This window comes from Hypomesus nipponensis, chromosome 6 (genome assembly GCF_054491055.1).
Source record: "Hypomesus nipponensis isolate SF chromosome 6, ASM5449105v1, whole genome shotgun sequence".
Lineage (NCBI taxonomy): Eukaryota > Metazoa > Chordata > Actinopteri > Osmeriformes > Osmeridae > Hypomesus > Hypomesus nipponensis.
This window is the reverse complement of record NC_140366.1, coordinates 5970362-5996513: the sequence shown is the minus strand read 5'-3', so window position 1 is coordinate 5996513 and position 26152 is coordinate 5970362. Positions and strand designations below refer to the sequence as shown.

Genomic DNA, 26152 nt, shown 5'->3' with positions numbered 1-26152 from the left:
ATTCCATAGTCTCTCGTTCCTTCTCCACTTAGATCTGCAGGGATGGAGCCACGAGCTCCTAGATCCCTCCCCTGTAGTTCCCACTGATCCCTCCCTGAGCTCCCTTCTCTTCAGTCCATGTGACTTCTGCCATCCAATTAAAAATGAGGATCATTCGTTCCGGTGTTAGGTGTAAGTCAGGTGTACAAGTGTTCTCAAAATGGGATTATTTGGGATTGTTTAGGATTACATGATCGGAAAATTCTTTCTTTGGGAACACAGTTTTTTCATGTACGTTTTCAAATCCTCATGAGAGGAATTAAGTTGAAGCTTTCACCATGAGTTAATATGATCCTGTTGTAGACATTAGACAGACTATGTACTGTACTCTACATACATCATACACACACACACGTACACACCCAGATATTTACTGTTGAGTGAAATGCATGACCATCACATTCCAGTGAAAGCTTGCAGGGTTATGCTTTCCCATATCTTACCAACATCGGATTAAGAAACGTGGAAGAAGGTGAGTGATTAGTGGATAGACATTGCCAAGACATCTGAAACCCAAGACCCACACGCCAGTAAAAACAAGAATACACACTATTTAATAAGGTCATTCAATTTAATCAAATTGAATAGATCAATACCTGTTAGTCAATAGATGACCTAATTATTGAGCACATCAATCGCTTGGAATTCGTCGGATGGGTTTGTAGGATGCTAAGGTATAGTCCAGACTGTTGGATGTGGTATAGCCCCCACAGGCCTGTCAGGCAACAAAGGGCTTCTGTAAATTGATTTATTTTAGGTGAGGATGGGGGTTGTGTGTGTGTGTGTGTGTAAGTTCATAGTTGCAGTCCCTCAATGGGATTTGTAGTCTTATGATAATGTATAGACGATAGTGTGAAACCTCCTTGGATGGCGCGTTGGACGAATGCGCGTTCGCGGACTACAATCCCAACAACTCCTTTCTCGTGCGCATGCGTACAATTACGTTTGGGAGCTGTCCACAGCAGATAGTGCTGGGCTGTTTTCATTGACCGCTGCTCCTGCGTTCTGTGAGAGCATCTTTTCACAGACGAACTAACACTATGGACGAAGAATTAAAATGCCCTGTTTGCGGTTCTCTCTTCAAGGATCCTATTCTGCTACCATGCTCGCACAATGTGTGTTTAGCGTGCGCCCGAAATATAATCGTGCAGACCCCGGAGGGTGAGACACCTCCGCATTGCCGAGCCTCCGGGAACTCGGACTACGATTACTTGGACATGGACAAAATGAGCATGTACAGCGAAACAGACAGCGGTTACGGATCATACACCCCATGCCTCAAATCTCCGAACGGTGTAAGGGTGTTCCCACCAACATTGGTGCACCGTCACTGCTCCATCACTTGTCCGCTCTGTCACCGGAGTGTCTCGCTGGACGAGCGGGGGTTGCGGGGCTTTCCTCGGAACCGGCTGCTTGAAGCGATCGTGTCTCGGTATCAGCAGAGCCGCGGCGCCGCCGTCAAATGCCAGCTGTGTGATCGCAACCCAGTCGACGCCACTGTGATGTGCGAGCAGTGCGACGTCTCCTACTGCACGCCGTGCCAGCAGAGATGCCACCCCTCCCGTGGACCGCTGGCAAAACACCGGCTGGTGCCGCCGACACATGCGCCGGCAGCCGGGGGGCAACCACAGAAACTCCCCGGCGCAACTGTGCGCAAACCGGCGAGCTGTGCGGATCACGACTCGGAGAACTTCAGCATGTACTGCGTCAGCTGCAAGATTCCCGTGTGTTTGAAGTGTCTGGACGACGGCAAGCACGGAAAACACGATATCAAGCCCCTGAGCGTCATGTGGAAACAACATAAGGTAAGTTAGAAGTCTTATGGTCACAAACATCATTACCGTCCAATCTAGATCACAAGAGCCGGATGACACTTCGGTGAGGTGCTCTTGTGATCTACATTCATCTAGCCTATAGGCTACTGAATCGGTGTTAGTCACTCAGTGGAGTATGTCACCAATTGGGATACACTAACCGGGTCAGCAGCTTTTCATGCATGTTTTCATTGGAAATGATTAAATGGCCTCCAGTTCTGTCTTAGACACAGCACTGTTAGATAGCTAGGTCACCCTGTCTCCATGCAGAAAGTCCCAATGTCCAGCACCAGAGTTTGAATGGGCTCAGAGGTCTTGGTTGCCACAAAAGTGGGTGGTGAGTGGGGTCGTGGGTAAATACTTCTGCAATGACCCCCCCCCCCCCCCCTCCCCTTTCAGTCCCCAAAGCTCAAGTCTCCAGTCTTTAGAGCCTGCTGTTTACAAGCCCTCCAGCCCCAGTCTCTGTCTGCCTCCAGCTCTGGCTTTGGGGGCTGCGAATGTGTGTGGAAGAGGAAGAGGATATGACTCAGAGCTGTGTACGAATCCTCTCCTTCCTCCTCCTCCTCTTCTTCCTACGCGCTCTCACACACACACACACACACACACAGACACACGCACACACCACCACCACCATCACCGGCAAGTTATTACGTGATAACAGACTACTGTGGGAAGACTAACAGGGCTATTACACTGCCTGCCATCCTCTCACAGCTAATAGCAGCCTTGCAGGAAAACATGCCTTTTAGATAGAGCTGTCCCACAACGCCCAAATTCAGCCAACGGAAATTAAGTGTCTGTTCGGCCCGGGGAGTGAAGTGGGTCAGTAATCCCTCACCAGTGCGATTGGGAGTGGGCGCCCTCGCGTCTAGCCGTCTATCACTCATAATCTATCCCTTGCCTAACTCTGCGCCCCCACCCCCCCCACCCCATACATCTCTCTCTCCCCTTATTCAACTCTATCACTCCTCTCCACCCCCACCCTCCCTCCACCTCTCGATAATCAGGTTGTCGTTCCGGACTCACCTTCACCACGCTGCCCACCGCAAATGGGGCGTGAAAATCGCATTTGCCGCCAACAAGTATTTTCATAAGTAACGAGCGTCATCGACGCGAGACGGCGAGCACTTAGTTAATACACAGCTCCCGGTTCTGCAGAGGAGAGAGATCGATCCACCGTGTCATCCACTTATCCCTGCCCGGGCTTGATGAACACTAACAGAGCACAACAAGAGAGGAGGTTAGGTAGTGGAGCTCAATGTAGAGAGAGAGAGACAGAGAGAGAGAGAGAGAGAGAGAGAGAGAGAGAGAGAGAGAGAGAGAGAGAGAGAGAGAGAGAGCGAGAGAGAGAGAAGGTCAGTGGTCTTTTATCTTGAAAGAGGGGAAGGTGTTTTCTTCTGTATTGCAGCTGTCTGTTTTTCAAGTGCCGTTGAAGTGATGCTGTTTCTCTAGCTGGTCTACATCCCTGTCTGGAGCTGAGGTCTTGGGCTTGGTCTGGGTTTGAAATCCAACCTGCCAGGCATCCTCAACCTCATCCACAACCTCATCTTCAAATGCTTTTTCATCCACTTCCCAGCATCTACATCAGCTTCAGCCCCGTCACCATCCTCATCCCTGTAACCATCCTCATCCTCATCCCAATCCCCATACCTAGACCTATCCCCATATTCGTTCCCTTCCTCATCCTTATCTAAACTTGATCTCATCCCTACTTGTCATATTTTTACTCGTCTCGGGCAGGTATAATGACGCGGGGGGGCAGCATCTTGCGTAGCATCTTGACGCAGTAGGCTAGGGTCAGGGCGATCTTATGCATGAATAAACTGAAGCCAGAGGCGAAGGCCGACGGCATAGGCTAACTTTCGCGTTGGAACAGTGACGCTAAGACTTCTTTCTAAGTGACAACATGTGACCCCTCGGGACAGAGACCAGGCCACCCTATCCCTATCCCCGTCCCTGTGCTCAACCTCAAACTCAAGAGCAATGTCAATATCAGAATCAGAAAGGGTTTGATGGCCATGAAAGTTTGCACAGACACTTTGGCAGGAAAGTGCATACATTCAACATATAGGAGTGTTTTAGGATATAGGATATCAACCTCAAGCTCATGTTGACAGGCATTAGTGTCAACTGACTGTCAACAAGGACATATTTGACAACAGGGTTGACTTGTCCAGATGGACGAAGCAGGCTGCTGGGTTACGGGGTTAAGAATGGGAGGAGACAGGGAGAAAGAGGGACGGAGGGATGGAGGAAAGAGAGATTAGCACTCTGAGATGTGGGTTTTAGATACTGTACAGATGCGTGGTGTAGGCAGAGATGTAGGGCACTGACGGTGGAGACGCCTGCACTGTCGTCGTGAGATGAAAGAGCTTCCACAGCATCGGCGGCTGACACACACACACACACACAGACACACACACACACACAGACACACACGCACCCTATCTCCCTCAACTAATTAAACCGATGAATACTGCGTGAGTGAGTGCATGTGTGTGTGTGTGTGAGTTTATGAATGACTTAGACAGTAACGTTGAGCCCTCTCCAGTGGTGTTTAACACCGACTTGCCAATCTCACTTAAAGCTTCGTGAACACATCAACCGAGACATAGCAAACCTAGCTGCTTTCACAGACGTTAGCGCTTAGCGCTATGAAGAAACGCCGTGGTCATGTTATCTTATTTAACAACGAGTACACAGGGGACAACCCTGGCCTGCAAGTGATATTCACCCCTCCGTCAAAATCACTGTGCGTAAAAGAGGCCTGATGACAATATGCATTCACAGCTCATGAATATGCATTTACAGCTCATGAATATGCATTCACAGCTCATGAATATGCATTTACTACCGGATGGACTCGGCTGAGGGGTAGGGTGGAGGGGGATGACAGTCGTGTAGCTTCCTGTGACCAGTGAAGCAGAAACACACTGCGTGGCTATTTAAAGACCACACGCACACACATACACACACACACACACTGATTTCAGACTCAGCAGAGTCTTAGCAGGGCAGGCCAGTAGAAGGACAGAGGAGTGCCGATTAAATATTCAAGCTATGAATTGCAGTGGTACTCCCCCCCCCATCCATCCATCCTTCGTCCCAGCATCAGCATCTACAGGCGGCTTGACCCACCCCCCATCCATCCATCCTTCGTCCCAGCATCAGCATCTACAGGCGGCTTGACCCACCCCCCATCCATCCATCCTTCGTCCCAGCATCAGCATCTACAGGCGGCTTGACCCACCCCCATCCATCCATCCTTCGTCCCAGCATCAGCATCTACAGGCGGCTTGACCCACCCCCATCCATCCATCCTTCGTCCCAGCATCAGCATCTACAGGCGGCTTGACCCTCCCCCATCCCCCCCCCCCCCATGGTGGTTCTGTTCAGGTTCACTTCCACCTGAACGGGTGTCTATGTGCAGCCCAGGCCTGCTGGACCCCTTGGGCGTCTGCCCCTCTGGTGGGCTGGTTACCCTGGGACCCGAGGGCACGGGAGAGTCTGGGCTCTCCAGGAGGCAGACGGATCGATGGATCGATGTGTGTGTCCCACTGTGGTCTCCCTGTGGTCAGAGGAGGGAGGAGGGACCGACGGACGGAGGGGGGAGGGAGGGAGGGAGGAGGAAGGAGAGAGGAGGGAGGAGGGAGGAGGGAGGAGGGAGGAGGGAGGAGGGAGGAGGGAGGAGGGAGGAGGGAGGAGGGAGGGGATGGGTTGGCTGAGTCGGCTCCTTCCTCTCTGTCTATCCTGCTCTCTCTCCTTCTCCTGTTTGTCTGCAGAAGTGGAGCGATCCATAGATTTTAGGATGCATACTGTTGTGCTACACACACAAATGTTCTATCGTAGTTCATTGTTTAATACAATAGTATCATATTACAATAGTAAGTAGAACAGACAGTCTAACCAGGCAGAGCAGAGCAGAGCAGACAGTCTAACCAGGCAGGGCAGAGCAGACAGTCTAACCAGGCAGAGCAGAGCAGAGCAGACAGTCTAACCAGGCAGAGCAGAGCAGACAGTCTAACCAGGCAGAGCAGAGCAGACAGTCTAACCAGGCAGAGCAGAGCAGACAGTCTAACCAGGCAGAGCAGAGCAGACAGTCTAACCAGGCAGAGCAGAGCAGACGGTCTAACCAGGCAGAGCAGAGCAGACAGTCTAACCAGGCAGAGCAGAGCAGACGGTCTAACCAGGCAGAGCAGAGCAGACAGTCTAACCAGGCAGAGCAGAGCAGACGGTCTAACTAGGCAGAGCAGAGCAGAGCAGACAGTCTAACCAGGCAGAGCAGAGCAGACGGTCTAACCAGGCAGAGCAGAGCAGACAGTCTAACCAGGCAGAGCAGAGCAGACGGTCTAACCAGGCAGAGCAGAGCAGACAGTCTAACCAGGCAGAGCAGAGCAGACGGTCTAACTAGGCAGAGCAGAGCAGAGCAGACAGTCTAACCAGGCAGAGCAGAGCAGACGGTCTAACCAGGCAGAGCAGAGCAGACAGTCTAACCAGGCAGAGCAGAGCAGACGGTCTAACCAGGCAGAGCAGAGCAGAGCAGAGCAGACAGTCTAACCAGGCAGAGCAGAGCAGACAGTCTAACCCACTGTTAGTTGTGGGTGTCTCCATACAGCTGGTTGGCCTGGCTGCTACAGTTATCATCCTGAGGCACACAGAGAGAAGGCTGCCATTCTTAACCCTCCTGTACTGAAGTATGATGCAGAAATGTGGGTTAATGCACTGGATCTGCCGTGTCACTGAATACAGGCTGTTCTACTGAATAGAGGCTGTTCTACTGAATACAGGCTGTTCTACTGAATACAGGCTGTTCTACTCAATAGAGACTGTTCTACTGAATAGAGACTGTTCTACTGAATAGAGACTGTTCTACTGAATACAGGCTGTTCTACTGAATAGAGACTGTTCTACTAAATAGAGACTGTTCTACTGAATACAGGCTGTTCTACTGAATAGAGACTGTTCTACTGAATACAGACCGTTCTATTGAATAGAGACTGTTCTACTGAATACAGGCTGTTCTACTGAATAGAGACTGTTCTACTGAATACAGACTGTTCTACTGAATAGAGACTGTTCTACTGAATAGAGACTGTTCTACTGAATAGAGACTGTTTAACCGAATCTAGCTAGCTCTTCATACCAGATTAAGGCTGGGGTGTCTGGGGTCTGGCCAATTTGGTGAAAGGTACAGAAGGAGAAAAGCAGGGGTGATTGTGTGTGTGTGTGTGTGTGTGTACAGCATGGGCATGTGTGTGTGGATGAGTGCAGGCACCATTATCGTGAGTGTGCGTGTCCGAGTGTGTGTGTGCGTGTAACTCACTGTGACCAAAGGCGTTGAGAGCCAGAGTTTTTGTGCTCTATATTTAGAGGCAGGAGAGTGCTAGTGCCAACCTTCTATGAAGGGTGCACTGTACTGCTATGAACATACCCCCCTGTGTTACCATGGATACACGGCAGCAAGAAATCCTATTATTGCTTAAAATGAAACCTAATTTTCCCTCATAAAACGATTGCATAAACACCCTGGTTCAAAAGAAATATTTTCAATAATAAAATGAAGTCGCCCTGTAGTTCTGCTAGGTCATTGTGTGTTAACCACACAGTGGAAAACGCTTGATAAAATATAGATATGATAGATTCATTATTCCTTACACATCTCATCTGGATTGGTTTAATTGGATGGGAAGGGTCCATATTTTGCATTTTCATGCATATTAATATAGCAAACCCCATCAATAATGTATTTGTAGTGGAAGATCATTTTTTGGTATGTAGGACGTTCTCTGCATCCTCCTTACAGTAATATGGCCCAGAGAACATGCTTTAGTAATGAACACAGCTCCCTGTCGTAACCTATTCTTTAGTGGCTGGTGAGTTGCCTGGCAGAATTGGTGTTGTGCTGTACAACATAGTGAATGAGCGTTCAAGTGTTCAATTTCATACACACGTGTGTGTGTGCGCAGTGTGGTCATTTGTAGTATAGTGGTGCGTGTAATGTCGTATTTTGCAGTGTAGTGGTACTATTTGGCAGGGTTGGGATGCGTTTAGTATTGTAGTGGTGAATGTGCTGTAGTGCCACGAAGTGTGGTGTGTAGTGCGGCATGTTTAGTAGAGTGGTGTGTGTAGCGTACCTTTTTTAGTACAGTGGTGTGTGTGTAGTGTGTAGTGTGCCACAAAACTAGAGGATTTGGATCCTAAGCTGCCAAGTGAAGAGAAAGAAAGAGAGAGAGATTGGTTGTGCCCCGCGCCACCAGATGTGGAACACTAATAACACAGCTGCTAAGTGAGTGCGGAGGGGGGATGGAGAGAAGGAGGGAGGAGGAGGGGGGATGGAGAGAAGGAGGGAGGAGGAGGGGGGATGGAGAGAAGGAGGGAGGAGGAGGGGGGATGGAGAGAAGGAGGGAGGAGGAGGAGGGGGGATGGAGAGAAGGAGGGAGGAGGAGGGGGGATGGAGAGAAGGAGGGAGGAGGAGGGGGGATGGAGAGAAGGAGGGAGGAGGAGGGGGGATGGAGAGAAGGAGGGAGGAGGAGGGGGGATGGAGAGAAGGAGGGAGGAGGAGGGGGGATGGAGAGAAGGAGGGAGGAGGAGGGGGGATGGAGAGAAGGAGGGAGGAGGAGGGGGGATGGAGAGAAGGAGGGAGGAGGAGGGGGGATGGAGAGAAGGAGGGAGGAGGAGGGGGGATGGAGAGAAGGAGGGAGGAGGAGGGGGGATGGAGGGAAGGAGGGAGGAGGAGGGGGGATGGAGAGAAGGAGGGAGGAGGAGGGGAGCAAGGGGGGGGGGCAAAGAGAGGCAGCAGACCGGGGGAGAACACATCTGACGAGCGGTGGAGTGGCTGCGGGGGTGAAGAAGAGCTGCAAGGCACAGAAAGGTGGGGGATGGGGGGAGGGGAGGAGGAGGAGGGGAGGCGGGGCGATGAGGGGATGAGGGGAGGAAGGAGGGGGACAGGGTTTTTGGGCACGGTGACCCACTCCTCCTGGCAAGCATGTCCCTGAGGAGTGATTGTAACCAAGGTCAACTCCTCTCTCTCTCCCTCCCTCTCTCCCGCTATAACTCCCTCTCTTCCTCTCTCTCTCTTCCCCCTCCCTCTCCCGCTATCCCTCCCTCCCCCTCCCCCCCTTCCCCCTCTCTCTCTCTCTCTCTCTCTCTCTCTCTCTCTCTCTCTCTCTCCCTCTCCCCGTACATATCCATCAAGTCAGCACAGCTGTGTCCTGTCCTCCTCCACTAGGCTACCGCACACACATATATTAGTTCATATGTGTGATCAAATAACAACCCAGGACGGAATCTGCGTGTGACAGGAAGAGCATGACTCACTTCCTGTTGGCTGGAAGTGAACCGTTAAGTGCAGACAAAAAATTGATAGAAGAGCTGTTTTCCCTGACTTACTGAACATCCCTGCCTAAACCTAAACCCTCAACGAAGACAAGGACAAACGCCCAGAGAAACTCATTGGAGAAAAAAATGGAAGAAACCTGGGGAGGAGCAATCCAGTGAGGGATCCCCCTCGCCCAGGGAGGGTTGGTGAAAGTGAGATGCAGAGAGAGGTGCAGGGGTGCAGGGTGGACAGGGTTAGGGCTTCCTGCTGGTTGACACGAAGCTCTATCCGTCTCAGTCGTATTTCAATGGATGTAGGTTTGTTAAGCTAGCGGGCTAACTTACCGTCTGTCAGGCCTCTTTGATTTGTTTGGCTGACCGACTGGCCTACTGACGGGCCAACTATTGACATACTCTCCCTGTGTCTGACACTTAGAGTAAGTGCATTTTACTCTGCCTCAATATAACATCACCCACCAGGGATGTCTGGGTTGGACACCAGCTCAGGTTGAGAACAAGCAAACAAACAAAAAGTCTGTATTTTAAAAGTGTTTTATTCTAGCTATTGGCATGTTTATTCATGTATTCAATTCTGGGTTGACTGATTGTGACAGAATCAACCCATGACCCGAATCTCTTCACTGTCAGATACTGTGGTCAATACCGAATGGTTTGCTTAGTAGATTCTGTCGACCACAGGACATCCTGTTAGATTTCCTAACATGTCCATGACTAGACCATTAACCTTCCCAGATACTAGCACCTTGGAGAACCCTTCATGCATGATGAGCACTCGCATCATTAGTAGATGTGTGTGTGTGTGTGTGTGTGTGAGAGAGAGATAGTTGTGGTGCGACAGTCGGTCTCCCAATGGGAGTTCTGACCTCTGAAAGGTCATCAATCTCCACACACTATGCTCTGGTGCTATCCTGGTGCTAGTCTTCTTGCCTCAGCCAGCCTGCTCTCCACAGGAATTGCTTGTTGTTTCCTTGGTAGTGCCAGCCTGGCCAAGGCTTGTTGTTCCCTTGGTAGCGCCAGCCTGGCCTATCCTAGCCATTGGCCCGGACCAACACTAACCCTGGTCTTTCCTAACCTGGACAGACAGCTTGCCAGGCCAGATGGTTCTCTAATGGGTTGTGTAGGACCAAGGAGGTATGTCTGGTTCCCAGCCCCCCTCGCCATGTGTGGCCAGGGCAGGGTGTGTGTGTGTGTGTGTGAGGAGTGTGGGGTGGGGCTGAGGATTTTTGTGGTGTGTTTGTGATTGGCCAGGGTGGGGGTGGAGGCCCCAGAGGAAATGAAGCAGGTGGAACAGGAAGCGGTGGCGCCCTGCCAGACTGATCTCCGCAGGGAGACTGTCCGCTGTGATTACCCATCATTCATGGGAGGAAAGCACACACACACACACACACACACATGCACACACACACTCGCAGACATACAGTCACCCTCAAACCAGCCCGGTAACATCCATGTCTGCGCTCAGACTTGAAAATGTATTTTTATCAAGCATGTGCCAGAGCATGAGTGTGTGATTTGGTCTTACAGAGAACAACATTAAAAACCCTCGCATTTTGGGACACAATTGTCCATGTTTTTTGTTGTTGTTGATCTACACAGAATAAAATGTAAACCCACGCTTTATAAAAGGGAGCATTTCTCAGACTTTTCTAGTGCTGGGTTAGAGTTAGGATTACTGTTGGGGGCAGCTAATCCTATCCCTTACCCTAACCCATGTGTAAATCATTCTCCAAAACTTCACGTTTGTTTTTCTTTCTTTGTGTAACTCAAAAAACGTTGTGCCCCATTACACAGTCCATGGTCTCACACACTCACATGTGCAGACACGCCTCACCCTCCCCCAACACACACACCCCCAACACACACACCCCCAGTCCCACCCTCTCTCACACACGCACACACACACACACACACACAAACACACACACACACACACATCATAAACCACAGTCCATTGTTTGGATGGAGGGCCCTTACCTCTAGGGTGCATGGCTCTGGTGATCTTAATCAACGATCTTCACCTTCGACCTTGACCCTGTGACCTCTGAATGTCCCCGCTGCCGTGTGGGTGGGCTGCAGCTCTCATGGAGGGGATTAGGACCCTCACAATGTGTCGCCGTCAACCCCACTATCTATCTCTGTGTTCATGCTGACCTGCTAATGACCTGTCTGTCCGTGTGTCCTCCTGGTCCTAGTGCCAGCTGTCCCAGGCTCTGAACGGCGTGTCGGACAAGGCCAAGGATGCCAAGGAGTTCCTGGTGCAGCTCAAGAACATGCTCCAGCAGATCCAGGTAGGGACGTTGTCTCGTCGGTCAATGGAGCCTCACCATATTTACACCAACTTTTCACCTTCCCTGACAAACTCTTTATCTCCATCTTTGCCTACCCCTACTTGAATTAATAAGCAATTAATACATAAACAATTTTAATATTATTAGGGTGTAATCTAGCTCTGTATCCAACAACCTATCCAGCTATACACTGAACAGTCATGTTAGCAATCTCTGCGCTAAAAACTTCAGTGTCACTTGACTGAACACTGTAGTATGACACACTTCAGAGTTTACTGTGGTGTTTCTTTTTAAACTGGCACGTCTTCTAAACTTCTTTTTTTATCACCTGGCCAAGGGGCTTAGAGCAGTGTGTGTGACTGTGTGCTGAAGATGTTTATGTGCGTTTTCATGTGGACGTGTGTGTATAACTGGCAGCAGTGTGGGACTGAGGCCGTACTTCTGTAATCAGCAGCTGGACAACACAGCCCTCGGGGGACTTCCTCTCCTGTCTCCTCCTCTACGTCTCTTCTCTTCTCCTCTCCTCTCCCCTCCGGCAGCAAGTCAAGACAAACCCTAAGGCAGGGGTGTCAAACTGATTTTCACCGAGGGCCACATCAGCATTATGGTTGACCTCAAAGGGCCTGTTGTAACTACGATGTAACAATGTTTTTAGCTGTCGCTTTTGTGAACATATTCGGCTGTGATTGAAGTCAAACTTCATCAGACTTCGATTGATTGCAAAACCGATTTTACCTTGTCATGGTAGAAAATCACAGTTTAGTGTGTAAAATAGACATACAGTGAACCTCGAAGTGCATCGAAACCTCTTTCCTATCAAAATGTTACTATTTTGAAACTGCAACTTGCAAACGCTAGCTTTTGAAACTGTGCAAGTTGCAGCATCAACTTTGTCACGCCCCAACATTTACCTACAGACCAGGATAGATCAAATTTAGTTTGCTAAACTTCACATTTAGGATTAGATGAAGCCGTCTGTTTCAGACAAAGCAGGGCTTGGCATTGGGGAGGGGTACGCAGCGCTCTGCCACAGCATGCATCTCCCCCACCTGGACACCTTTGTACGTCCCAGACACTGTGGTAGTTAGGACTTTCCCGTTGGAAAACTCCCTTGAGAGTTGAGCTTTGTACGGGATGTTGAACTTGTGCTGTTTCCCAGCCGTCTTCACCACACAGGAGTGGTTGGGAGGGACGGTGACTTTCACGGTGAGAGAGTAAGACACGGTCTCAGAGAGAGAGTTGCCATTGGTGACGGTTTTGGAGAGAGTCACGCTGTTGGAGATGCTTGTCTCCCAGGTACTGTGTCTCTCTGTGCTCCCCTTCAGGTTTACCTGCTGATCTACGTCACTGCAGTTATGGTTCTCCACTCTCATCTGTTTGAATACGGTCGGTTGTTGGGAAAGCATGACCAGATCATTAACGTTGTACTTAATGTCATAGATTCTCTGCTTGGATTGGCCTGTTTCCAGTGACAGGATATCAAAGCCCTCTTTATTGTATATTTGTTCCCCACCATTCAGGGGCAGGTAAAACTTACTATCAAAGATTGCACCAATAACAAATGTTCACTTCCCAACAAATACTGTTGGTGCATATGAACTGACCATGTTGTTGGTGTCACCTTTGAAAGCCTTCCACTCCAACAGCTCCAGGTTTTGCTCGTTGATCAGTAAATCGAAGGTTGAAGATTTGAAATAGTGATGACAATGTAAAATTTGAAAATTGTGAATATTCTGTGAGTAACAGTGACTCACCCCTCCTCTCCATCATGTCTGATCATTCCTCTCAGGACAAGGCTAGCGTATGTATAAAAGCTGTTACAGCCGGACGAAGGGGGGTGGGATAGTGTCGGAGTAAACCCCCAGCTCTACTCTGTACTCCCTTATCTCCCAGACTCTCTGTCCTCCTCCCTCTCAGCCCTGAGAGCCCGCAGCAGCTACTGTCTAAAGCAGGATTAGAGCTCTCTATCTCTGCTCTCATCTCCGCCTCGGAGATTAATCATCCGTGCAGCGGGGCAGGCTACGCGGCTGTGGCAGAGGCGGTTGGTTGGGGTGACTGTGCACGTGTGATGAGTCGCTGGAGGACGTGAGGGGGGGATAGGATTTGTACAGTGTCCTCTGCGGATGTATAGATTATGAGGCAAATCCGGAATTTCTGGATTTTGGATGCACGGTTGTGTCCGTTGTTTGCAGTTTTGTCACTAACTCTCTGGTGTGTGTGTGTATGTGTGTGCGCGTGTCCTTGTTACTGTAAACTATTCCTGTGGGGACCAGAAGTTTCCTCGAGAATAGTGGAGAGGAAAATGTGTTTCTTGGTCCTCACAAGTTCAAGTACGATTTCTAGGGAGGTTTAAGGTGTTTACGGGTGATGGTTTTAATTAGGGTTACGATTAGAACTACATTAAGTGTCGAGGTTAGGAGTTAGGGATTTTAGGGGTTAGAAGCTAGGGTTAGCTTTAGAGTTTAAGTTAGATTAAAGCTAGGGTAAAGGTAAAATTAGGGGTCGCAAAAAGCAGGAACGCAATATCCAGTCCCCACAATAAGAGCCACACAAACGTGTGTATGTCAGTTAGTCAGTCAATTTGATTCAAAAACTGCATTTTAAAATAACAGCTGTTAGCCAAAGTGCTGTACAATAACGAACAATTCAAACACACAATAGAAAATAAGACACAATCCCAGACACTGTGTGTGTCCTCCAGGAGAATGGCGTGGAGTTCGAGGCGTGTCTGGTGGCCCAGTGTGACTCCCTCATTGAGGCCCTGACCAGGCAGAAGGCCAAGCTGCTCACCAAGGTCACCAAGGAGAAAGACTACAAACTCAAGGTACGCATGTCACCAAAGCCCACCTCGCTGATTGCTTTTGTTTTGCGCGTCAGTTGCACGTTAGATGTGTGCGTGGGCCTATCATAGGTCTGGTGTGCATGCATGTGTTTGTGTGAGTGTGTGTGAAGCTACTGTGTTAGTTTGACAGAGACGCCAAAGTCAACCACCTGACTGGCTGAACGATAGCTTGACTTTATGACTGCTTGGCCAACCGGCCAACCGGCTGGCGGGCTACTCTGTCTAAGCCCTCCTCTGATCACATGGAGAGATGCCCGGTCTCCGTGGTGACGGGTGGGGCTGGTGGGGGTGGGGGGGGCAGGGGGTCAGGACTCTCTCTCTGGGACAGCTGCTGGCTGGAAGAGGAGGAGGGTGGGCAGGGATGGGACAGGGGAATGGGAGATGGAGGCGTAGGATGTAGGAGAGGGGAGTGTGTGTGTGTGTGTGTGTGTGGCGGGGTGGGGGGCATTGCTGGTATAGCAGATGGGGGAGGGAAAGGGGGAGGGAAGGGGGAGGGTGGGAGACCGATGAGAGGGGATGAAGTTTGGAGGATGAGCTTGTGGAAGGGGGGGGATGTAGATTCCCCTTGCCTCCCTCCCCCTCTCTCCCTCACATTAGTCCCTCACCTTGCTCTCTCTTGCTCTCTCTCTCTCCCCCTTCTCTCTCTCTCTCTCTATCTCTTTCTCTCTCTCTCTCTCTCTCTCTGTGAAACTATGAAAGGTCTGTTATTCCAGGAATAGGTAAACAGATCCTGTATTCTTGGAACAGATGTAATGCTGTCGTCCCACAAACCTAGTCTTTCATGATGTCAGTTAGTATTATACACTAAAGACAGGATGTTTTGTCTCAACTGGGCCTTTTTTCTATGTGTGTGTTTGTGTGTGTTGGTGTGTGTGGGTGTGTGCGATGGAGTTCATTATGTTCTCTTCCAACTCTGTTCTCTGTCATCCCTACACAAACTCTCTCTGTCACACACACACCCACACGCACACCCACACACCCACACACCCACGCACATACAGCCAGTCATCATTGGTATAATCCAGTTTGATTTTACATTTCCATCCTTGAATGTCGGGATTATGCTAAGGGTACATATGCCTTCCGCAATTATAATCCGCTTTCCTCTCTGTTTTTCCATGGCTCCGTGCTTTGGAAAGATGATCTCTTTTATTAATAATGATAATCATTCTAATAATTAATATAGGAAATGTGTATGGAATAATTCACTGTTTCTAAGTATGTCCCAGTGGTATTACATATCCAAAAGACCTACCATCCATAATTCTCTTTGTTCAGGAGTAATTTTGTATTTGTTTTACCCTTCAGAAGTTTGAATGGTGTATGGTAGTGTCAGGTGAAACATTCATGACTGCATCTAAAGAGCAGGAATGTGTCTGCAGTCAAATCTCATTTGATAGATTGTACTGGAGTGCCACGTCTTAATTAGATGACAGAGTAATTACAGTAACATCCACAGATCATGAACCTTTTACGGCTTTTTGGATATTTACATTTGTACAGTATTACCGAATCTAAGCGAATCTAAAGTTTTCATTTAGTACAAAGCATAACGAGAGTACGTTTGTGTGACTGTGACGGACGCAGGTGTATGCTCTTACAAATCATGCCTCATCCAAGCTGACAGCACACTGAATATCAATTAGTCCCGAATGAATGACTTTGACACCCATCCAAATCCCCTTGCCCCAAATGTTTGCCAGTGAATGTTTGTTTACAGGAGAATTTGTATACCTGTATTTTTTGGCCTATTTGTTGTATAGTGTATACAAAAAGGATGTGAACATGCTATTGATGTTCTTCATCTCTTCTGCCTGACTTTGTGTCTGTGTGTTTCTGTGCATGTGTGTATATTTCTGTGTGTGTATGTTTCTGTGTGTGTGTGTGTGTGTGTGTATATTTCTGTGTGTGTATGTTTCTGTGTGTGTGTGTGTGTGTGTATGTTTCTGTGTGTGTATGTTTCTGTGTGTGTGTGTGTGTGTGTATGTTTGTGTGTGTGTATGTTTCTGTGTGTGTGTGTATGTGCGTGTGTGTGTTTCTGTGCGTGTATGTTTCTGTGTGTGTGTGTGTGTGTGTCCAGGTGGTGCGTGACCAGATCACACACTGCACCATGAAGCTACGTCAGACCACAGGCATGATGGAGTTTTGTCTGGAGGTCATCAAGGAGAACGACCCCAGCGGCTTCCTGCAGGTACGCCACACGGCTAGGGACAGAGGTGGTTCACGTACCACCCCGCAAGGATGCAAAAACATCATAGATTATCACATTTTAATGATGTTATTGATGACAACATGCCATTGAAGTCATTTTAAAGAAGTTACTTTATATTTTTTAAGGTGAAATTGGAATTTGAAACAAAAGACAAAGTGTATCTTGTGATTTGCTTTGATGAGAGTGGCGTGTGGTCGTTTGTGGTCTCTATTCCATCCGAAATGAAATGAGGTACAGCCCAGGGTGGTTCATGCTTTGGGCACATTAATAATAATAATAATAATAATGAGATTTTATTTATATAGCACATTTCATACAAGAATTGCAGCTCAAGGTGCTTTACATAAAATCAATAATAATAATAATACAAGTGATAAAAGTAATCATTAAAATAGCAAACAATAATATAACTAATACAAGTAGTAAAACCATTCTGAGATGAAATTAGTTAAATGCTTTGGTAAAAAGGTAGGTTTTAAGCTGTCTTTTAAAAATATCTAGCGTGTTTGCTTCCCTAATATTGATGGGTAATTTGTTCCATAATTTTGGGGCGTAATTGACAAAGGTGGAATCACCAATCTTCTTATGACTGCTTCTGGTGACCGCTAATATATCAAGATGAAAGTGCTTTGAGGAGCATAGTCTAGAGGTTGGACTGAGTGTTTGCTTGCCTTGCCTCACCCTCACCCTCCCTGCCCCCTACAGGGCAGCACAGTTACTGCAGTCAACCTCAAAACCTTGATTCCTTAGAAGAAACATTTTTGTGACATACCCCTTCATTCATTCAGACTCAACCAAAGGCTGAAGCTAATATAAGATGAATTCTAACATTGCTGTGCATTAACATTGATGGACAAGGCTGTTTTATCCCATATTGATCTACGGTATCAGAGGATAACTCAGTTACAGGTTACCCGGAGCCAGAACCTCACAGCTTAAGCTAAGATCCAAACCTCAGGTTGAGATATCCACCATGCTGAACATTCAATCCTGTATGAGGTCTCCTCATGAGGAGAGATGAAAAGCAGATCAAAGACTCTCTCTGGGGAAGAAGGCTCCGCTCCTGCCTAAAAAATGGATGAAGTATTGATCGAGCCCAGCTCAGCATGTACTCTCTGCATTGTAATAGGCAGTATCCTGCGCTTACGAAAGGCTCTCGACTTAGCAGGGAAAGCCATGCTGAGATGTTAAGCAGAAAGCACATTGAGCTGGCAGTTAGCTGTTTGACGTCCCGCCGATCTTTTGTTTGTGTGCGTGTGTGTGTGTTTTCCGGTGTATTTACATTCGTGTGTGTGTTTCTGTGTCTGCGTGTGGGTGTTTCTGGCTACTTGCACGTGCGTGCGTCTGCCCACGTGTTTGTGTGTGCGCCGATGCATGTGTGTGCCTGCGTGTGTATCTGGCGACACGTGTGCACCCGCGCGTGTTTCCTCGTGTGCAGATCTCGGACGCCCTGGTCAAGCGCGTGACATCGTCTCAGGACCAGTGGGTGAAGGGGGCGCTGGAGCCCAAGGTGGGGGCGGAGTTTGACCTGACTCTGAACGGCGACGCCCTCCTCCAAACCATCCTCCAGCTGGACTTCCTGCAGAGCAAAGGTCAGACAGGTGACCTACGACCACCCCGTCACCCCTGTGACATTTCATGCCATTTCCCCGAGAGCTCCCAACATGACTAGCTTTCCTATCTGTCACTGAGCGATGATTCTGCAATGGTGTTTCGACTGTTGAACGCACGCTGTTCAGACCTTTTACCGATGGTTTCATACTCCATTTTCTTCATTTTGATGACAGAAGACAGAAGGAACTTTGCCCATCATAGTCTCTGTCCAACCCTCCTCCAGGAGATAGACTCTCCTGGGTGTTCATGATTCAGTTTGGCAACAAGCTAACTATTACAATCAGCTTGTGGTGGATTAGAGTTAACCTGCATCACAGGAGCTCTTGAGAGAAGAGGGTTTGGCAGCACTGGTCTATTACAGTCCATCTAAACTGCCACAGAAGGCTTCCCCTCCCCAATGGGTTCTCTCCCGGGTGAAGAAGCAGTCTCGTCATCGAGCGTAAAGACCTGTAGTGGAGTCTTATCTGTGAACCGAGCTGCTATCTCGTTAAACCTCCTCTTCCTCCTCCTCCTCCTCCTCCTCCTGGCTGTGCTGTGGAGCTCTTGAGCCAAGCTGACTAGCTCCATCTCCACTCACGCTCCAAGTGCTAGGCTCAGATGACGAACGCCCACATTTCTGTTGGTTTCTCCGCGTCAAACAGCCCATTGTTGGTGGGGTTTAATCATACAGAAGTCTGTTAGACTGGCGTAGCCATGCTTACACTTTTTTATTGCAGATATGTCTGTTTCTGAGCTGGAGGGATGCATATTTCATGTAGACTGAATATATAAAACTGCAATTACCGTCCTCACATTTACACAGGATTGCTTCCGGGCAAAATACATTCTTTCAGTTACCCTACTCACTCTGCCCCACATCTCACAAACACTATAAATAGGCCTGATTGGTGTGACCTACTTCACGAGTCAGGAAGGCCTGCTCTGATTCGTCCATCCCTGAATCACATATGGTTGAGGCTGCTTCTGATTGGCTGCCCCACTGTGCGGAGACACAGGAGGTCTTTGCGATCTGTCCAATGGTGTTGACGCGCCAAACCATCTGTCCAATCGTGTTTCAGATGTTCAGGAGGCCCCGTTAATGAAACAAGTTCACGAAGGTGGACAGACCGCAGTCGAGAGTCCGGGAGGTATTTCAGAGACGCTAATACAATACAACCTTCCCCCTTTTATTTGTCCCTTGAAAACCTAGCAGCCAACACTTCCACCTCCGTCACCTTCTAGGAGACTCAGACAGCGTTCTCTCTCCTCCCTCCTCCTCCTCCTTCTCCTCCTGCTCCTCCTCTTCCTGCTCCTCCCTTCCTCCTCCTCTTCCTGCTCCTCCCCTTCCTCCTCCTCCTGCTCCTCCTCTTCTTCCTCTTCCCCTTCCCCTTCCCCTGTGCATGTGACGTCCCTGGTTATCGGGTCATGCCTTACCTTTCTGGAATGTACTGTGGCTTTAAGAGAGTGAACACCTTTCTCCTCACTTCACCCTCCACCCTCCCTCCTTCCTTCCCAACATGGCCGAATTCCATACTCCACACTCAGAGGTCTAGGAGTCCTGTTTGAGGAACCTGTGATGGACATGGAACCCGGCCTGGCCCCGTGTGTGATTCCAGCCCTCCACGGTGTGTCCACGAGCCCAGCCAGTCTCACTGACTCACTGCCCTGTGTGTGTGATCTCTCCCCCCACCCCCATTTGGGCTCCTCTTCAGTGGAGTCTGCTGCCGTCCCCACGGCCCCTCTGCTGCAGCTGGAGAAGTGCAGCACCAGGAACAACAGCGCCACCCTGGCCTGGAGGGTGACTGCGCCCCCCAGCAACCCGATAGAGGGCTACGTTCTGGAGCTGGATGACGGCAATGGGGGGCAGTACAGGGTCAGTCACACACACGCACGCACGCACACACACACACAGACACATACACACACAGACACTTACACACACAAACACAGCATTTCACAAACATAAGCATACAGAAAGGCAGGTATTCACATACACACTCACACAAGCACACACACAACAACAAAAAAAGACATCCATTCACACACACACACACACACACACAGACACACACAGTGTGGACAGGTGGTGTAATGACAGTGTACCCTGTGTGGGGTGCTTGTCAGTGCTGTGCCCCCGTGAGGGTGATGTCACAACACGCTCCCCAGACAGTAGGGTGATGTCACTCCACAGGCTCTGAGATGATTCACCCTGTGTGTCTGCTGCCCAGTTAAACCAACACCAGATGGATAGGAGTGTGTGTGTGTGTGTGCACGTGTGTTCATACTGTGTGTGGGTTCACATACTGTGTTTGAGTTGAAATACTGTTGATGTGTGTGTTGAAATACTGTGTGTGTGTGTGTTTGCCTATTTTTGTTCATACGCTGTTGATCTATGGTGTGCATGTGTTCATACACTATGTGTTTGTGTGAGTGTTCATACACTGTGTATGAGTGTGTTTAATTGTTGTATATAATACGGGTGGACGAAATCAAGCATTCTGATTGGTTGAGAGGGAGTTCTGGGATGTGCATGACTATATACTGTGTGCGTGTGTTCCAGGAAGTGTACGTGGGCAAAGAGACGGTATGCACCGTGGACGGCCTCCACTTCAACAGCGCCTACAACGCCAGGGTGAAGGCCTACAACACCACAGGCGTCGGGCCCTACAGCAAGACCGTGGTGCTCAAGACCTCCGACGGTGGGTTCTCCCGGCCCGGACACAACCCCGGGCACCACGGAACGCATTCGCACCACTCACAACCACGACACCCCTCCTAACGTAGCCGCCCCTTTAGTGTCTTAGCATGTGCACGGGTACCGGGGAACAAGGGGACCGGAGAGGGGGGGATATGGAATGGAGGCGAAAGCGCCGAAGACGGGAAGGTTCGACGCAGGCGGAGACCGGAGAGGAGAACACGAGAGGAGAAGAGGAGAACCGGAATGGAACGGGAGAACCGAGAGGATCCACGTCGAGATGAAAGTGAAGACCCCTGATGGGGAGCTAGGTTTAATGAGAGCTGTGAGCGCGTGAGCGCGCGCGTGTTCTGTCATTCACTGCTGTTCCTCCGGTCCACTGGGACAGCCGGCCTGCTGTTGGCAGACGCCGTGTTAATGTCAGTACCGCTGGAGCGCTGAGCCGCAGATAGAGGAACATGGTTGCAGCTCCGTAACGCGCACACGCACGCACGCACGCACAAACGACAGTAGAGAACCCTGACAGGGGAATAGTACAATCACGTGGAACGAACCAGATTCGATGCCTTTATTTTGTGAAGAACATTTGAATCTGCCTCTCTAATGCTTGGAGGGTTAGGGTTAGGGTTAGGGCGACGGCCTGTTTTGATGTGTTTAATGGGGCACGACTGATGTGCAATCTGTCCGTATCGCGGAGAGGAGAGGAGTGGAAGAGGTGGATGGATGGACGGATGAGAGGAGATCAGCGCGCCGGCGGGATGAAAGAGGAGAGAGCCTACACGGCTCAGCCTCATTCCCAGTCCCGGCCTTCATTTTTCGCCTCTGCCCTAGTCCCAGCCTCGTTCTCACCCTACAGCCTCAGCTGTGCCAGAGTAGGAACAATGGTGCAAGCAGACGCCAGAAGACCAACCCGGCACTGCGTCCACTGCACCAGAGGAAACCGCTCCAAACTGGTTCTCTATTGTTCTCTGGGAGAACTGTGGGGGATTTGAGACGCACGGCGGACATGATGGCTTTTAGCCAGCGGGAGTCGGGCCATACAGCAGCGCATTGCATGATGGGAACGTGCCACGCCCGAGCTTGCTTCCTAAGCGAGGAAACGCAGCTGAAGCTTGTGTTTTAAATAGCAGGTTAATGGTGGAACGGCTACCAGACTCGACCCAACCAAACAATGTTTTACTTTTAAGCATACTGAGAAAGTAGATGTACAAACATGTGACCACCATGTTAAGGTGGTCGGTAAGTCTGTGAACATGCAAAAACATAACATTTCAAGTCCATTCCAATTGTGTCGAAAAAAGTATACACATAAATATAAATATAATGTGAAAGTATTAAGCTCTCACTTTACACATTTCACAAGATTGAAGTCGACTCTTTCCGCTTGGGGAATCACCCAGCCACAACTCCCTCTCGCTCTCCCCCACAGTGGCCTGGTTCACCTTCGACCCCAGCTCCGCCCACCGCGACATCGTCCTGACCAACGACAACCAGACGGTGTCGTGCAGCAGCTACGACGACCGCGTCGTCCTGGGCACCGCCGCCTTCTCCAAGGGCGTGCACTACTGGGAGCTGAGCGTGGATCGCTACGACAACCACCCGGACCCTGCGTTTGGCGTGGCGAGGATCAACACGGTGAAGGACATGATGCTGGGGAAGGACGACAAGGCCTGGGCCATGTACGTGGACAACAACCGCTCCTGGTTCATGCACAATAACTCCCACACCAACAGGTAAACGCACCCCGCCCGATCCCATCCTATTTTGGGTGTGTATTTATACATTCGATTCATTTACATTCAGTCATTTAGCAGACGCTCTAAACCAGAGCGACTTACAGCAAGTACAGGCACATTCTCCCCGGGGCAAGTAGGGTGAAGTGCCTTGCCCAAGGACACGACGTCATTTGGCATCGAACCAGCGAGCTTCTGATTAATAGCCCGACTCCCTAACCGCTCAGCCGTCTGACCCCCATCTTCCATGTTTCTATCGCTTTCCGGCGAGAGTAGGCAGGGTTTTGTTCTGAAGAATCTTCTGGAGACATGGCTTTAGACAGGCATACAGCTGGTACGCCTGATTGCTAATTACTGTGTGGAAGTGTGGTGAGCCGCCTGCCCAACTGTGAAGCTCTCTGTGATGTTACTTGCACTAAGGGCCAGGCCAATGAAAACGCAAATTTGATTGGATGGAGAAGCCACACATGGATAACACAGAGAGAGAGAGAGAATGATTCCGAAGGGCAGGGGTCCGCTGGTGGGAAGATACAGCTCCGCTCTCTCTCCATAGACACACACACACTCTCACACACACACGGCCAAATTTAGACTCTCCGCTTCGCACATCTGACTGGCACAAGTACAGTAACAGACTTGCGTCATCAGGTAGGCAGTCAGATGGAAACGGAAGTATACACACACGCACACGCACACTCTCTCTGTTTCACAGTTGGACAGCGCTGACACAGATTGTCAGGAACAAAAAGAAACAGTGGGTAGCTTTAGGGCCTGGTAACCATCCCTAGCAACCAAAGCACCCCCCCCCCTCTGACCAGTACACAGAGAGCACTATCCTCCATCCCATAATAAAGTAGGAGTAATTACACCTTCTTGTTGCCATGGGGAACTATTCATATTTCATCTTCCCCCCTCCCCTTTCCCAGAAGACATGTCTCTCGGTCTAGTAAACAACACAGATAAACAGTTTGTGTCTTTATTTATGTATGTGTATTTGGTGATTGGCAGTGGCATGATTTATATCCCTCTTAGCTGTAGTCATGTTGGTTTCTAACCTCACTGGAATTCACTGTGGAACCTTTTGAGATGCTATGTGTTTTCCCAGCTCGCATTGAAAATTTCTCCTCCACTTTCATCTGCTTTGAAAATTATAACATTATTAGTTTGAGTATGACACATTTTGTGACGCTAAATTGGCCGTCTAATGATTCTGTTTGAAGTACAGATTGAGATCAAATCATCCGTAAATATGAAATCAAAATAAATCGGGTCAGATGTAATGTGTTGGAATGAAGGAAGACTCCTTATGTTCCTGTCTGCTGTGGGAGATCCTGTATCGAGCATGGACGACCGTTTGGCTCGACCGCATACAGACCAGAACCTCTGTGTGTGTGTGTGTGTCGTGTGCAGGGCCGAGGGGGGCATCTCCAAGGGAGCTAAGGTGGGCATCCTGCTGGACCTGAATAAGCACACGCTGACCTTCTTCATCAACCAGGAGCAGCACGGCCCAATGGCCTTCGAGAACCTGGAGGGGGTCTTCATGCCTGCCGTCAGCCTCAACAGAAACGTTCAGGTCTGGAGAAAAAAAAACACGCGCTACCTTCACGTGCAGGAACATCTCATGCAGGCGCCCGATGTGGAATTAGGTTTCGACGACAAATCCCTTGTTGGCTGATTTGAATTGGAGGAGGATGTCGAAACGAATGCACGAAGGGAATGACTGAGAAAGCACAGATGACTAGATGGATGATGGAAGGAAGGAGGTGGCACTGCGGTGCTCTGCACTGCGCTAAGCTCATCCGCGAATGATCTCACCGGCTGTGCTCTGCTTGTCCTCCACAGGTCACCCTACTGACAGGACTGGAGGTGCCAAAGAATATTAAACAGCAGTAGCTGTCGTCCAATGGCTGCGCTCCCAAGGTGACCCGGGGCCTGGCGAGGGAGGGGCCGTTTCTCCCTCCGCACCCGACTGGACCGTACTAGCGACCCGAGACGTCGGCCTTCCCCCACCGCCCACCCGCCATGTCTACATCTGATGCTGTGCAAACACCACCCTGGGAAAACAGCCAAGAACGAAAATCTACCAATACTAAATACCATGAAAGTATTCCGTCTGCATTTCGAAAGGCATTTTATTTATCTGTATATTAGGTCTCAGTTACTCGCGTGTCAACACAGCATACAATCACACTTCATGTTTACAATCCAGCTGCCCCAGGGACCTCTTCTTACAGGAAGAGGAAGTCAGGAGGACAGGAAGTAGGGCCCCTGCAGCTCTGTGTCTCCTCTCTCAGGTGTGTCAACAGAGGAACACTGTACAGCTCTCAACCGCCATTTTGGATGTCAGTTATTAACTTGGAATCTCTCGTACTCCATAAAGTAGAGTGTTTCCATTTATTTTTATCAAATGCTTGACCGTTTTTGTAACTGTTACAGAACCTGCCCATATCAAAGATGGCACAAGGCTAAATTCCGTTTCAGTCCTGGTTTCAATACCCAGTCGAAAACAAATCTGTATTCCTAAGAGGACGTTTCACGTTAAGATTGGAATCTGAACTCGTCCTCTCAGTCAGCTTGTACAGAAATGGAATCAGTCCAACCCTGCTCTTACTAAATGATAACCGTTCATAAGTCACGGTGATGTACCTCACATATCTCCTAACACAACACATGACCAAACAGCCTTCGAACCCTCAACTGTACTGAACAGCGATGACATACTGTGTCCATGTTGTCAATCAAACCACACCGCTGTGCACATATCAACAAACGTTAATCGCACAAATGATGCTGGTGTGTTCACCACCAAACACAAATCTCAAGTCATTAAGGAAACCTGTAGAGGCTATTTAGGTTTGAAGGTTAAACCAAACCACTGTGATTATTTAGAAAGAGACATTCCCATGTATATTTTAACAAATGATTCCTATACAGTCGGTCAGAAATCCTATCCTATCAATATCCTATCCGAAAGTTTACTAACCCTATTACTCTTATGTTTTATGCATTGACTTTGAATATGTTATTTACAGTATATATTTATTGCCTAAAAGGGTGTGTGTGCGTAGGTGTGTGAATGAGGACACGTTGTTAAGCATTTAGAGAAAGGTCCACGGAACATTCTGTGTGCATGTTGTAAATACTGAAACTAGAGTCATGATAGGTCATGAGCTCATATTAAGCATGTAGTCTAAGTGAAGCTGTTTACTGATAAACACACGTACATAGTCAACTGGGAGCCATATGAGTGATGATATGTGTGTGACAAGTTCAGTCCAATGGTACTTTGCCCCCTACAGATCAAAATGAACATTACAGCACCACATTCACACAGATGTTAGGCTACCTTTATACTCCAGAGTTAACACCTTTATGAAGCTCAGGCATATTAAACCTGCCATTCTAAATGACAGTGACAATAGAGGGCTTTATTAAAAAAGGGGATTTTGTGGTTCCAGAGTCTAAGTCGAAGACACTTAAGCAGGCTTATGCAAAGGCTTAGAGCAGGTGGATTTCTCTAGGCATTCAAATGTTTGTTCTCATTTAAACTAATACAGACCCTGTCAGGCCAAGTCCTGCAGCCAATTTCAGTAACATG

General features: G+C 49.1%; 1 protein-coding gene across 1 annotated transcript; it reads left to right on the top strand.

The window, feature by feature from the left end:
• Positions 1–1079: 1079 nt before the first annotated feature.
• Positions 1080–25933, top strand: trim67 (tripartite motif containing 67). Its single transcript, XM_084699941.1, has 11 exons — positions 1080–1844; positions 11384–11479; positions 14181–14303; positions 16402–16512; positions 17972–18125; positions 19206–19274; positions 19839–19999; positions 20687–20825; positions 22251–22554; positions 23965–24127; positions 24397–25933. Exons 1-11 carry the CDS (start codon positions 1080–1082, stop codon positions 24445–24447), a joined length of 2136 nt encoding a protein of 711 aa, XP_084556067.1. The 3' UTR covers positions 24448–25933.
• Positions 25934–26152: the final 219 nt, after the last annotated feature.

What these genes read in the sequence shown, in the direction of transcription:
- trim67 (XM_084699941.1), top strand. Translation starts at nt 1,080, where the DNA reads ATGGACGAAGAATTAAAATGCCCTGTTTGCGGTTCTCTCTTCAAGGAT. An exon ending in ACCCCAGCGGCTTCCTGCAG is followed by an intron (nt 16,513 to 17,971) that starts GTACGCCACACG and finishes CCTCGTGTGCAG; the next exon opens with ATCTCGGACGCCCTGGTCAA. An exon ending in CGCAGTCGAGAGTCCGGGAG is followed by an intron (nt 19,275 to 19,838) that starts GTATTTCAGAGA and finishes GCTCCTCTTCAG; the next exon opens with TGGAGTCTGCTGCCGTCCCC.